The sequence below is a fragment of the Dermacentor albipictus genome, chromosome 1 (genome assembly GCF_038994185.2).
Source record: "Dermacentor albipictus isolate Rhodes 1998 colony chromosome 1, USDA_Dalb.pri_finalv2, whole genome shotgun sequence".
NCBI classification, from domain to species: domain Eukaryota; kingdom Metazoa; phylum Arthropoda; class Arachnida; order Ixodida; family Ixodidae; genus Dermacentor; species Dermacentor albipictus.
In genome coordinates this window covers 25,291,352-25,306,153 of record NC_091821.1, presented here as the reverse complement: position 1 = coordinate 25,306,153, position 14,802 = coordinate 25,291,352, and the positions used below count along the sequence as shown (strand labels likewise).

General features: G+C 40.1%; 1 protein-coding gene across 3 annotated transcripts in view; it reads right to left on the bottom strand.

The window, feature by feature from the left end:
* The window catches only part of Cad74A (cadherin 74A), a 106,817-nt gene extending 92,455 nt beyond the window's left edge, over positions 1 to 14,362 (bottom strand). Inside the window, exons 1-14 of one of the 3 annotated variants that reach the window (XM_065441368.2) lie at positions 13,535 to 14,362; positions 12,889 to 13,012; positions 12,704 to 12,802; positions 12,421 to 12,620; positions 12,226 to 12,315; positions 12,025 to 12,123; positions 11,351 to 11,485; positions 11,158 to 11,286; positions 10,378 to 10,456; positions 6,120 to 6,265; positions 5,693 to 5,881; positions 4,501 to 4,668; positions 3,355 to 3,510; positions 3,178 to 3,245 (exon numbers count right to left, since the gene is read on the bottom strand). In XM_065441368.2, the coding sequence (XP_065297440.1) occupies positions 3,178 to 3,245; positions 3,355 to 3,510; positions 4,501 to 4,668; positions 5,693 to 5,881; positions 6,120 to 6,265; positions 10,378 to 10,456; positions 11,158 to 11,286; positions 11,351 to 11,485; positions 12,025 to 12,123; positions 12,226 to 12,315; positions 12,421 to 12,620; positions 12,704 to 12,802; positions 12,889 to 12,955 (1,625 nt within the window). In that variant the 5' untranslated portion in view covers positions 12,956 to 13,012; positions 13,535 to 14,362. The remainder of the gene's footprint in view (positions 1 to 3,177; positions 3,246 to 3,354; positions 3,511 to 4,500; positions 4,669 to 5,692; positions 5,882 to 6,119; positions 6,266 to 10,377; positions 10,457 to 11,157; positions 11,287 to 11,350; positions 11,486 to 12,024; positions 12,124 to 12,225; positions 12,316 to 12,420; positions 12,621 to 12,703; positions 12,803 to 12,888; positions 13,013 to 13,534) is intronic. The other 2 variants (XM_065441369.2, XM_065441370.2) reach the window with 2 other exon arrangements.
* Positions 14,363 to 14,802: the final 440 nt, after the last annotated feature.

Here is a 14,802-nt window from a genome sequence, read left to right as displayed (position 1 = left end):
TGCATATGCAAAAAAGTGTGCGTGAAGATTGTGCCCAAAATATTAATAGATGACCAAAAATCACACCAAGCTGAAATATGCCAGGAACGCTGGGACTTGTATGAAAGTGATCCACACTTTTTTGACAGTGTCATCACAGATGACAAGTCTTGGTTGTCTGAATAAGACCCCGAAACAAAAAGGCAAAGTGCCGAGTGGCACATCTCAGCATTCCCTCGCCACAAGAAGGTCAGAAAGAGCAAGTCAAAGGTCAAGATGATTTTCATTGTGTTCTTCGACATCAGGGGGCTTGTCCACCATTAGTTTGTGCCACATGGTAAAATGTGAAAGTGCTCAAGAGACTCAAACAAAGGGTCATCGCATCCGGCCTGACATCGTAGACGATTGGAAACTTCCCCACGACAACACGCCAGCCCACACTGCCTTCGTTGTGACCAGCTTCCTGTTCGATTCAAAGGTGCCAACCGTTTTCCCAGCTGCCCTACAGTCCTGATGTGGCTCCCCCAGACTTCCTTTTGTTTCCGCACTTGAAAATGCCCCTGAAAGGACATCATTTCGGGACAGTTGACAGCATCAAAGAGGTTTGCTCCAAGACTCTAGAGGACATTCCGGAGAAGGCCTACTGTGACGTCTCCAATGCCTGAATATCTCGCTGAAGGCGATGTATCGATGGAAGAGGAGCCTATTTTGAAACCTTTTAATGTGTCGTAATGATCTGATAAATAATTTTTTTTTAATTGACTCCATGAGATTACTTTTCGGTGGTACCATGTATTACTTTAACACACATGTGTAATTACACCTGAGGAGGGTATCATCCATTGCATTACTACAAAGCAACATACCAAACATGTAAATGCATAGTAAAGCTGGGTACCTTTAGAGTTGAAAAAAGAGGCTCAAATTATGTGCCAACTAAGCTTGCACACACAAAAACACTATATTTTCTCACTTCCTTTAGGAGTGAAGAAAACAAGGCCTGAAGTAAATCTAGAGTTAGGAGCTTAGTTTAAACAAGAGCCCTCCAAAGTTTGGAGTGAGAAAAATATTTGCAAATAAGTAAATGCATAAAGGATCATTTTCACCTTTATCTGTTTTCTTAGCTGAGCTACCAGCTCATAAAGAAACTTGGGTAGGCTGCATCAGGGACGTAGCCACAGTGGGGTACACGAAACATCTTGTGCTTGTTGCAGACAGTATATGGGCACTAAGGTACAGAAATCGCGTAACCAAATACACAAGTTGCATTTATTCACGCGTTAGAAATAGTACATGCCTAACTCATATTATAGCTAGTTGAGGTCTTGTGATCTAATTTTGCAATCATGCCCGCTCCCTATTCATAAGGGTCCCACTTGTTTTGCAGAGGGTGTCTAAGCACTAGGGTAAAGAAATTATCCCCTTACTGGTAGACCCCGAGACTGCCCTGCACTGCTTGAGCCCGCCACACTTGTAGATGGTTGGGACTCCTTCACTTGTCTCAATCTATTGCGCTTGCACTCCCTGTAGAGACGGAAATGCTCTGTCGTGGTGAAAGGGGCTGCATATCCCTCCATCTTGCTGCCCAAATACCTTAACGCCACTAAGGACCCTATATGTCAATCTCGGGGGCACCATAGTCGAGCAAGCGTGAACCTTCTGGAACGGTTGCATACTTAGTAGGCATTGTAGCTCCTGATAAGCACAGGTTTGAGTTTCATGGATTATACCTATTACTGAGTGAGCTCTCTCAAATGTGACCACTCAGGTCGACAAAAGTATACAACCAAGCTACGCCTCTCTGAACGCAGATAGAGAGGGCAAATTTAGCTCCAATTGCGTCATGTGTGGCATGACAATGGAACCATAGGTGCAGGTGATCCATGCATGATCGAGTAATGGCTTTTTTCCTCTACACAATGACAACAAAGTAAAGTGCATGGGTAGGATGGTTGCAAAGGTATAAGCAATAACGCTAGAACAGGTCTTCATTAGATTGATTTCAGCAAGCGCCCCCTTTTAGATTTTATAAAGACATTCAGCATCAAAGGAAAATGGTCTCACTCTCAAGACCCTTTCATAAAGACAGCACATATCATCCACATGAGAAGCACACTACTTAGCTGAAAATATAGTTCCTCCAAAAAGGCTGTTCATCAATCATGTTCCACACCATCAAAGCTAATAATAAAGCACTACTGTGCAAACACATCACTTTAATACAGAAAAGCTAGAAGTAATCACTGGGAAGTGAAAGCATTTCTTTACAGTAATATCAGACTCATGCATTGGACTTGTGATAATTTGATGGCAGTTAATTCAATTGGTTGCTCAATTTAATCGTACCAAAAAGTACCAGCTAGCAGCAACACATTTTTAAAGGCCAAGCCCAAGCCTTCTCCGATCCAATGCCCAAAACAATGGCACATTTTAGACAATTCAGCCTTGCCTAATGTGTGCACAGGCCTACATGCACTGCCCTTGGCAATGTAAATATCACACCAGAGTGACTACCAGGGTATTGAATGCAATCTTTCTGGGCAAAAAGACAAGTATAATAGAAAGGAATAAGAGTGCAGCTGAGGAAACTCCATCTTGCACTTAACCTGAATAAGTGGACTTGGAGAAGGAAAAAAGAAACATTTTCGCCAAATATCCAAACAGGACAGCAAAAGTCTGCACACAGCAGTCACTGCATCTGCTTTGTCTATTTTTACAGTGGAAGGCTAGAACAGCAAAAACGACACAAGGGCCTGTAAGAAGCTTATTTACAAGACGGCTTCAGAGGCACCAGTGTCATTTCAGAGATGGTACCTCCTGGCAAGAACACTGACTTTTGACCTAATCACAGTAGCATCTCATTAGGTCTCATCAATGTGAACAGGGACATGAAAGTGCACAGTTCTGTGAGATACTTAATGATTGGGATGTACCTGCATGATGCCCATGCTGAAGACACATTTAATTACATGAATGCACTCTGTGGTATGCTAGCTCAAGCATGTGTTTAGGCACAAACAACAGCACATGATCGTAGACTAGACTACTTGGCACATAAAATGGCTGAAACAGTATTCAGCATTATGCTCTCTTATTAGATCCAATAGGTAATTCAATGAATTCATGCAGTACAGTGAATGTTGAATTAACAGCAGTCAACTGTATCTGAGAAAGGTAGAAAGAAATGAAGATGCCTACTTTTCTGATCCGTAGCCTTTCATAGAGTATGAAAGTTTCCCAAACGGTCCACTGTCAGCATCATACGCCTGAAACAAGACACAAGAAATCACGAAGTCAGCTATTCATTTTTATACTCTCTTGCTAAGTCAAACAGCTGACATTGTAAAAGTTGGATGCTGCATTTTTTCTTCCTACCTCAAGAGAGAAAATGGTCATGCCATTTCTTGCACTCTCAGGTACCTGTATCAGGTATTGCTCATTCTCAAACATGGGCCCATTATCATTGGCATCAGATAGAGCTACAGTAACAGTGGCACTTGCAACTTCAAATCCATGCTGTGATGCAACAACCTGCAATGCACATCAAAGCAGAAACACAGCACCTCCGTAAGTATGTTTAGACTGATCATGTACGTAATACAGCTTGGCATCCAAAATCAACATAAGGAAAAATACATTCTTGTAGACACTTTCAGACCTAAGATTGTAGCATCATTGCATCTTGCTGCTGTCTTATGACTATAATACAACTCCTTAAACATGCAGCATATTCATCATGAACTGAATATGCTGAGTACATATTGAGAAAATGAGAATTCATGCATCAGTAAAAGTAAAGCACAGAGCAGAGGCACAGTGACTTAATGCTACATAATATCCCTGGTGTGTCCCAGCTGCAAGTTTGCTGCGAGGCAGAAGCAGCACGCCAGTAAGTACTTCCTTATGCTTAGCTAGCAAACAAATATAGAAACACAAATACGCACATCCAAAAGTGCTATTTTTCTCCCACAGCATGTCACGAATGCCATGATGAATGCCTGATCATAAAAGCCTCATGAAATTAACCAAGATTCCTGGTCATAACATGAGAATGAACACTAGTTACTTAATCGATCTTCATATTGAAGGTATGACAAATATGAAAACGTGAGGATAGATTTATTTTCACATTTCACATTGAGCAGTGCCTCATAAGGCAGTGGGAGGTTGATGGAGAAAAACATGAATAATAAGTAAACACTGCCCAATTTTGGTGACTGCATGACAAATAATCATTTCAATGTGTGCAATGAAACATACATAACAAGGGCACCACTAATGACATAGCCATGATTGTCAACCTGCAGTGTTTATTTTTCCAGAGGCAGTGCAACCATTTAACTTACTTCTGTCTTTTTAAATTTTTTTGAACCTACTAACTGCACTGAACCTGTGGCACACTATCAGCGGGAAGCATGGCAGGCACTCCTTTAAGTTCTTGCAAATCCTGTAGGTCAAACAAAGTATACAACTTGTTTGTTATATGCACTGTGACAGCAGGATTTTCTAGCATTTACTAACCTCAAACACAAACATGCGGGCATTTTCATCTTCATAATCAAGCCGGCTAGCATCAGCAACTTTGATGAGCACAGGAGTGCGACCGACTGCTGATGGTGGGTACACAGAGAAGACTCCATCGGAGTTGCTGACATTTCGCAGGGTCAGGCCAAATCTTGCATTTTCACCCTGTGCAACAAAAAGCCTTCAAATTTCACACTGTCAGTAGCAAAAAAAAGAACAATAAAAAATATGGCCATTGCATATTCATCAGCACCTTAGTATACAGTGGTAAACCAAAAATAATTTACGTATTTTATTATCCTACAGTAGTACTAGCTACAGTTCGATGTTCAAGCTAGTGTGCATTTAGTTCACATTAAATCATTCAAGATCATTGGCAAGCCTCTGTGCACCCTAAATAATTTACTATAATAGCTCATCTGATAACAAATTTTGTTTTATATTAAATATTATCGACACAAACTGAGTTAACATTATTGTTTCCTACCCAGTTGCAGAAAATATGCATTCGCTTGTAAACATTTGTTTTTTTTTTTGTCATTCCATCATGCAGCACACTCACGTAAATCTGATGCAACTACTGCAAGCCACATAGATTGTTGCAAAATAGCAATGTAGTAATTTTAGTTAGAATGTTGGAAAAAATTGATACATAATAATACAGAAAATTCAAAATGAGCGAGGACTGCTGGTAGGAGTTAATATGCAGTGGTCTCTACGATGGAGCTATAGAGAGGTACATACGCATATACCTTAATATAGAAAATGCACTGTATTGGGTAAAAATAATCAGCCTAGTGTCTTAGATCTGTATCTCAAATACTTTTCGACTTTGTGCGTTGCACCTGTATCATGATAAAATTTCAAAGCATGTCTGCCCAGCTCTGCGTATCATTATTTATTAAAATTTGTCCAAAGAAAGCCTGCAAACACTGTAACCATTCCACCCAGATAAAGCACACATAGTTGTATGCAACCATCAGCCTTTTCATGCATACCCTCAACATAAAGTGTAAATGAGTGAAGGCAGCGACTGCATTTTTGACCACGTGCTAATGAACATGTACCAGCTGTTCCGCCCTGCTTGTAAGCTGTTCTCGTCATGACATTTACAGTTGCCTAAGTTAAAGGGCAGAGTTTAGAAGACCATTTTAACAAATATGCATCTACTGACAGAATATCAACTTACAACGTCATTATCATTGACAACCATGTCAAGGCCTGGGATGGCAGAGCTTTCTGGTGTGTCCTCAGATATGATGACACTGAAGTTGTGGCTGTTGAACTCAGGCAAATGATCATCAGTATCTGTGATGACAATGTTGACATCCGACATGGCCATTTCACCCTTTGGAACACCATCAACCATTTCAACTGCCTGCAAAGCAAACATTTATTTCAGGAAACTAACTTCACTAGCGCTTTTCTTGCAATTGAACTTATTGAAGTCTTCATCCCTTCACTTGTCCACAATTTTCCTTCAAAGTTGCATAACGAAATTCGAAACCACAGTAATGAAATTTACTTAAGAGTTATGTGTTACCAAATGTACCACTCAGTGGCAGTATTTGTTTATAAAGTGTATTTAGCCAACCAAAGCAGTAATTCAGTGATACCTGCAACTGAAAGCTGTAGAGTCCACCACTTTTTTCAATGTCGGCATCTTCCCGGTCGATTGTCACATTAGAAGTCTCCACCACAACATGGTGAATGCCATTGTCATCAACGTCCACTTTCCCTAACCTGAAGTATCCCTTGGTATCTAGAATGTATGAAGACAGGCAACACATAAAACATATGTCCAGTAAAGTGTGCACTCCATGTATAAGACAGAGATTCTTAAAAGGAAGCTTTAGCTCAGGCCCAACTCTGGTGCGACCTATTCAAATACATGTAAAACACAAACATGCTTTTCTGAGATAACCCTCGACAGACTTTAGTGAAGAGAAAAAGTTAAATTCTAGTGACTGTTGGAAGCGGAATTTCGATTTGGGGCCTGAATTTTGTTAAAAGAATTTTAAAGACTGCGCAAGTTAAAAAAAAATAGACGTACGAAGTTTATAAATTAGCAGTTCTACACCAAGAACAGATATAGCGCTTCTGTAAATGGCATCCATTAGATCATTAAAAGCGGACAAATGTGATATGTCAATTTATATCTTATGTGAATTTTTTACGTTGAGTACAAGGGTTCTGCAAAAGCTGCATTTTCATATTACCAAATTTTTTCAGATTCATGTGTAACATAGCAATTTTGTCCGCTTTAGATGTACTATCAGATGAAATTCACAGAATTGTGCTATCATTTTTCCTTGCTGGGTTACATAGTTGTAAACTTGATAGTTTTGTTTACTAAAAATGTTCAATTTTTGCCCATTTTTAATAAAAAATTGGCGGCCTAACTCCAAAATTTGGAAGCAACAGTTGCTATATTTTAAGTTTTTCTTTTAAATGCAACAAACCTCATCGAATTTGGTACAGTGGTTGTCAAGAAAAACTAATTCTCCTTTTACACGTATTTAGATAGGCACACCCGAGCTAAAGCTTCCTCTTAAGGGCTGACTGAAACAGTCTGCAGCTATTCTTAAAAGATGCCATTTTAAAAGTAATGCCATGGAAATACATAAAAAAAAACTCCACGATTCTTTAACTAAGTATCAAGAGCAGGAAAGGAAGTCATTCAACTTTGAAGCAAAGTACAGCAAATCAATTGCTTTGGACAACAATGCAACAAAAAAAAAATTAAATTATGGGGTTTTACGTGCCAAAACTACTTTCTGATTATGAGGCACGCCGTAGTGGAGGACTCTGGAAATTTCGACCACCTGGGGTTCTTTAACATGCACCTAAATCCAAGCACATGGGTGTTCTCGCATTTCGCCTCCATCGAAATGCGGCCGCCGTGGCCGGGATTCGATCCCGCGACCTCGTGCTCAGCAGCCCAGCACCATAGCCACTGAGCAACCATGGCGGGTGAACAACAATGTAACACCAATGCAGCCAAGGATAAGCAAGGACATACATAACCAATGCTTGCTTCGTGTGTTCTTGGTCACCGTTATGTCAGACAGCAATCAATATAAACAACTCTGGGTTTCAGTGCAATAATGTAAAATATTAGACAAATAACTTCCAATCAACGTAAGTATGAAAATAGACACAACAAAATTTAGATAGAAAAAGCTTTCTTGTCATTGTCCGATTCTGAATGCTGATGCCCATCACCAGAGTTCTTCAATGTATATAATAAATGATAAAATACTAAGAAACTCGGCAACTACCACGGCAGTACTGAGTCTGAAGCATATGATCGTTAGTTTGCCTAAAACATGTTAGAGTAAACAACATCGAAACTATGTGCTGCAACATTTTGCACTGGGCACATATGCATAAAAGTTCATGGTGCTACAGCTTGCTACAAGCATTGGCGATGTCGTCGTTATGACAAGAAGGTGAATGTGAGTGCTATGTAACCATAAAAATATCTATGTACCATTAGTGACTTTAGTGTAATAGCCTGCTACTGTAAATGTCATTTGGAAAATTTCATTTAAACTTTGGCAAAAAAAGAAGAGTCCCGTGCACTTGTGTATCATACCATTGAAGTGAAACCTAAACCATTTTTTAGGCTTCACTTAAAAGGCAGTCATACCAACAATGCTCCAATGATGAATAAAAATAAGGTACCTAGCATGAGCCTTCATTAACTTTAATGTGCCTCATGCCTCAGCTTAGTGAACTCAGCAGTTTATCTAGACTCAATCTCTATATTTGCAAGTAAATTATGGAAATGACCATATACAAAAAGACACAATAAGTAGACTTATGGATCTGGAACATATAGTGGCAGCTTAGAAGTACAGATAAAAGATATATATATATATATATATATATATATATATATATATATATATATATATATATATATATAAACAGCAATATGTAATCACAAATGCACAATTACAAATTCAATTGACAAATATACACATATATGAACTGCCCCTCCCCAAAATAAAAAGATAGCCATGCTCAACGGCACAATCCCACACACACAAAAAAGAAAAATTGAGTGTCAATGACAATGTACAACGTGTTTTGTGAAACTTCACCTCGAGCACCTAGACAGACACGCAATATGAATAATTACAGTACATACCCATTCACACAGCAGAGCTAAGATTGTATCCTGCCAAGCAAAATACAGCAGTGAAATTTACATGCCCTTCATAAACATGCAGCATGATTGCAATCCAGACTACTCAACACGGAATCTTTACCTGATAATATTTACAGTTATGGTTTGTCAGGCAATTTATACCTCAACAGGAAATTTTCTGACAATACATTAATAGGCTAACAGTGAAATATTAAGCTAAAGTTTAAGGGTGTGCAAATAGTAGTTTATGAAATCCAATTGAATATGAACGGAATAGTGCCAGAAGCAAATCGAATACAAATCAGACATTGACAGAAGCAAACTGAATATTTTTGCAATAGTTTGTGAACAATGCACAACCTTTTTTTAGCCATTAATATCAGACAATCTTCACATCCTGGTATTCACAACATTAGAATGCTTCTGTCAATGCATGTACATTCTAGAGCATACTTTATTCAAAGCACTAAGGGAGCCTTAGGAACAATTAATTAAGCAATTTCTTTGCTAACTGTGGGCTCTTCAGAGAATTTGCATTCATGCATTATCATATAAAGTTTAGAAAGGCAGCCTTTTTGGACAATACCTGTGCATCCCTTTTTGAGCATGTCAGAAGTGCCATCTGCGGCGATGGCAGAGTGATGTGCTTAGGTCTTAGGTGCTTAGGTCCCGATGTGCTTAGGGACCTGTCCCTCACGCTCTTGTGAACCATGTTTTTCAGATGTGCGGATTTTTGCTCGAAGTACTGATACTAGAGCAAGGGAACTGGTTGAAGCCTATCACACAGGCAAGAAAGGCAGCTTGTGCATTAGCGAAACTTCGTTATCATTATATAAGGCCAAGAAGAGGTTTCTTGAGTGTTGTGTGTCATAACTGTTTGATTAGATGCGTGAATGAAAGTTTGCTCCGTGCGCATGTGTTGACCGACGGTGTATATGTGCCTGCGTTCTGTGAATAAAACAGTTGCGAGTGGCGCCCTGTCCCGTTCTCTTCTCTTGTGTGTGTCTGTTTATTTGGCACCTTTATATTTTATAATGAACAGCTACCAACTAGCCCAACAGGAAGTGCTATTAAGTTATGTCCAATGAAGATGAGATGACATTTTTGCTTCAATTTCATGTTTAATCATGTAGAGTCAACGACATGAAAAATTTCAAAACTATTTGAAGAATATTTGGATTTTCAAATAGTGACTATTCAATTTGAGGACCTAATCGAATAGTGACTATTCAATCCAAAGACCTAGTCATAGAGGACAATATTTGATTTGCCATAAGAAAGTTTTAGAATATTCATACACCCTACTAAAGTTTATTGGATGCTTGAACATCCATCATATTTAGCTTCATTAAACAAATGCAACTAGAAAGCTTTAGCATATAGCTTAACCACTTCCCATTACAAGTACCACCCAAACACCATGTGTGCTTCAGACATGACAGCTAATCCATGCTGCACCAGGCAAGTGCATGCACAGCATGAACTACACAGCTTGCATTATGGTTGGAGGTGGCCGCAGCCGTAACTGCAGGTGACAACCCTACGCTAAACTTTATAATTTCCCCAAGTTTGACACTAAGTTCACAAGGATCACTTTTTTTAGTGCAATGCAAAGTTATTTTCTACTTAAACAATCAAATTAGAGAAACACTGACAATTGTGCAACTTAACTAAACATTTCCCAACTACCGAAGAGGAAGAACTAGAGCTGAACATACCATTAACCAACTTGAAATACAAAAGCCTTCTAAATCCAGCATCTGCATCATGGGCCGAGGCCAAGAGAACTGAGGTGCCCTGCCACGAGAAAGCACATGATGTAATTATTTCCCCCATCTTTCCCACTCTTATTTACAATAGTTACAAAAGCTGCCATGAATGTTCTTCATTAACATTCAGTTTTTTTAACTGAACCAGCTATAATTTCACATGTTTTATTTACCTCGCATTTTGATTCCTTGAGCTAAACAAAAACACCTGCAAAAGGTCTCTAGCATAGAAATATTGCGAAAAGAACCTCTGGCATTATCAAGTTCAGCTAAGGTAAATTCATTACTGCAAGCATCGTCACACATTTATAAACCTGCTTTTGTGGCTTTGGAGAACATTACAAGATCGACGTAAAAGAACATTAATTTTTCAAGCGCACGCAACGTCTTCGCTATGACATTTACCAAATGGTGTGTAAGCATTTCAACAGGAAGGGATAGAGCTACATATTATGAGGCATGCTTCTTTGCTCACACTGCACAACATTTAAAAGTCCACATGTAATCATAGATTGTAATTATTTAATTATAAGTCATCGTAGTTTTTGTTTCAATAGTGTTTATTGTTTTAGTATTTGTTTCCCAGGTAGTAGTCAATAATGTAAAATTAATGCTAGAATGGGCAACAAAACATTAACAGCTGGTTTCCCCCACAATTACATGATGGCAATCACAGTTATTTTCATACGTACATACAGCTTTTTACCAAGATAAGAAAATTTATTTTACCTCAGGGCTATTTTCAGCTACAGTTACAGAGTATGAATCTGCCACAAACAGTGGTGGCTGGTCCTGGACATCATTCACTTTGATAATAACGTCAGCTGTTGAATTCATTCGATTTTCCATTGCAAGGTCCTGAAAATAACAAAGTATGATTCTCCTGCACTGCATGACTATCATCATCACTGAAACTACTGACATTTGCAAGTAGACTCATAACATAGGTCGTCTGCTCTTCATAATCAAGGGATTTCTTCAAAATGATTTCTTGAAGAAATCGTCCCATGCCAAGGCGAACTTGGTGCAAACCAAATAGATTACATGTCACTGGTGTCTGGAAACAGAGAAAATATGTGCAAATGTTAGAAGGAAAGCTATTAAACTATTGGGTCATGACAAAAAATAGTAGTCAATTCAATATGGTATCAATTAAGATTTAAAAAAAACTGCTTGATAACATGATGCCAATCTGAAACCTGATGTATGGCAGCATGGGTGATAAAGTGAAGATACAAGGGTTACAGTAATTCAATACTAGAAAATGAAAAGGAGTCATTTGCTTTTGTAATGAAACATCCATTTATGCAGGTGGCTGTATCTTGGCATATTGGTACTTGGTGTACTGCACTTGGTACATTTACAAGTACAAGGCATATGTGTGAGCTCATGTTACAGTAATGTTGGGAAAAGTTAACTCCCACGTGAGCTTTCAGTAGTAAAACAAAAAAGAAACTCAGATGATTCCTGCCTTATAAGACAATGCTATCTCAAATATGTCTCTTACGTGTTTAAGGAAAGCAGGTGCTTTCTACATTTGATACCAAAAACATGACAAGAGTTCATCTTGGGAAAATGTTCAAGTGTCATGCTTACCAGGTGTTCCTGGCATGAAACCTCAACATCAGCATTGATTCCCAAGTCAGCATCCGTTACAATAACATTTCGGTAAATTGTTGTTCCAACTTGAGTATCCTGTTTTAAAGAAAGTCATATACTCATATTTGGTATGTCCATTAAGCAAATGTATCATGCTTTTAAATGTTACAAAAAGTGGTACATGACAAAATTCTTTACCTCATCAACATGAAATGTATAAGGTCCATTTTCAAACACTGGAGGGTTGTCATTGTAGTCAAGAATGTTTATCTCCCTTTGTAGTGAAACCTGCAATGCCCACGATGATAGCACAAACCATAAAAGTACAATCATTGTCCATCATTAAGAACTCATCACTAATTCAGATCCCACCTTCATTGCAACTGTGCTTACCGTGTTGGCCTTCTGGCCTTGTATCTTTTCATCAGTGACGCTTACAATGATATCAAAAGTGCTTTCCTCTTCTCTGTCCAGTGGCCTTGTAAGCCGCACAACTCCTGTATCTTTATTTACGCTAAAGGTTCCTCCACTGATATAGTAGGAAACTTTAGTGTGTTCTGGATCTATGGCCCTCAGTGTATAGACAGATGCACCTGAAACAGCCATGCTGCATTATTTTTAGTCCAAAGCAGTTCAATGAAAAGTGATTCGCACATTAACTATTGAAGTGGCCTACCGACTGGAGTGTCCTCCCGCAACGAAAACTTTTCCATGTTTCCACCGACTAGAAATTCTGGAGGGGCATTTGCCTGACCTTGGCACTTGCCTGAAAATACTTTGACATTCAAAATTATTGTTGCATAACAGTGCATCGTAGTTACTAATGCTAATGTTTAGCACTTCGAGTCAAAATGTGCTTACCTATAAACAAAATTATGGTCAACCACCTCCATATCAGATGTGGGACAAATGTCGTTTCTTCAGTCATGCTGTCGTTACAAAACTCTCCTACTGCTACGTCCTTTCATTCGAACCATCACCTCATCTGAAACGACATTTTTGTTGATGCACTGTATTGTTATGACCATGTGACGTGCATATACGCATGCATCAGTAATGTTGTCACTCGGATAAATGCTGCAGCGAGGCCGCATTCCACATTTCTTGCTGCCCAAAGCGTCGCGGCAAAGAAGCCAAGGTTACATAGGCGCACGTATATTTTTACGTGGTAGCTCTCTCTTTCCTTACGTCGCTCCGCAAAACCGGTCATTTAAATCTCGCAACCCCCAGCGCCAGACTTGTGCTGTTTGTTGTTGCTTGTTTATATCTCTGATTATTTATCCCCCACAAGCAAACTTGTAGAAGCATATACACTTGCAGAAGGCATCTTATTATTCTGTGGCCAAGACATGAAATTGTATGCCTTGTATTTCGGAAGGTCAATGCGATATCATACGATGAAGCAGTAGTATCTAAATCACACGGCGCAAGAGCAACAATCGCGGCATATTTGAAAGTGACGTGGTGAGAAAAGCATGCAGACTCGTTTTTCACGACCAAAACTTACATCAATCGGCACTTCTTTATGCCATCGAGTATTTCACTGAGGGGTGACAACCAGGCAATATCCAGGAGCGGTGCAAATAATCACACGCATTCACTGACCAGCACAAGCACCGATGAGCAGGACCAGCATAACGCACTGATCTTCCGGCCAGGCTCAAGACGCTGCCATTCTTGAAAACATGACCTTCAATGCAATCAGCCGCGAAAGTGTACGGCGAGCAGCCGAGACTCGCACAGCAGCCACGATCGATGAATGCGGCGTGGGAGACACCTTCTTGGCGGCGACGTCCTCAACGCGGGTTGACGCGCCGAACGGGCGAAGTATACTGTTGCTTTTCCGCCCTTCTCACCTGTTGGTCCTCTTCCTTCCACCAAGTGTAAGGTGAACGCGGAAACTGCGACGCGGCTCGGAACAGCCTATGCGCCGAGCTCTGCAGAAGGGCGGCAGTTCCCAAGGCTTCCACTTGCCGCCAGTCAACGCACTAAACCGGTTTTCCGCCTCCATGACTTGACCCACACTGGGAAGGAACCGGTGAGAGGGTGGGCGGAGAGGGTTCCGGGGGCCCGGTTGAGCCTGGAATTCTTCGCCTTCCCCACTCAGGCGCCGCCGACTTCCTCGCGACGATTACGTCAGCGGCCAACAGCGTACGGCTGCTACAGTAGTGGACGGCGTGCGCGCGCGAACCGTTCGCTTGCTGCTAGTAGTCCAGTTGGTAATGTCTGAAATGCAGCCGGTGTTCGGAGGTCGGATGCATCTGTGGCTAGCCACATTGCTTGGTTTCGGTCTCGCAAAGGAATGCGTGTAGAGTCCGAGTCATGTGCAACCGGTTTGTTGCAATACTACGTTGTGCGAGGATGGTGTCTGAAAGAAGGAAGACATGAAATATGACCCATCCGTACATAAAATTTCGTAATAAAATGATCGGTATGAAGCTTTATGATTTCAATATGCACCCATTCCAACCAGTGCCGCTTTCTGCACTACTGAATCTCTAGGACAGTACTTATCACAAGAAGTCACGAGAAGGACAGTACTTGTAGCATAAGAGCTCAAAGTTAGGGAATGTTCCGGCAACAAACGTATATATATATATATATATATATATATATATATATATATATATATCCAACTTAGTGGACGATTAAGATAGCCGTAACGCACGCGACCACGCATGCGACATTCCAGCTACAGCTAATTTCCCCAATGCTTTCCTTGACTTCATTGTCTGTTGGCTTTATGTTCATGATTAACAAAATTGAGCCCCTCAG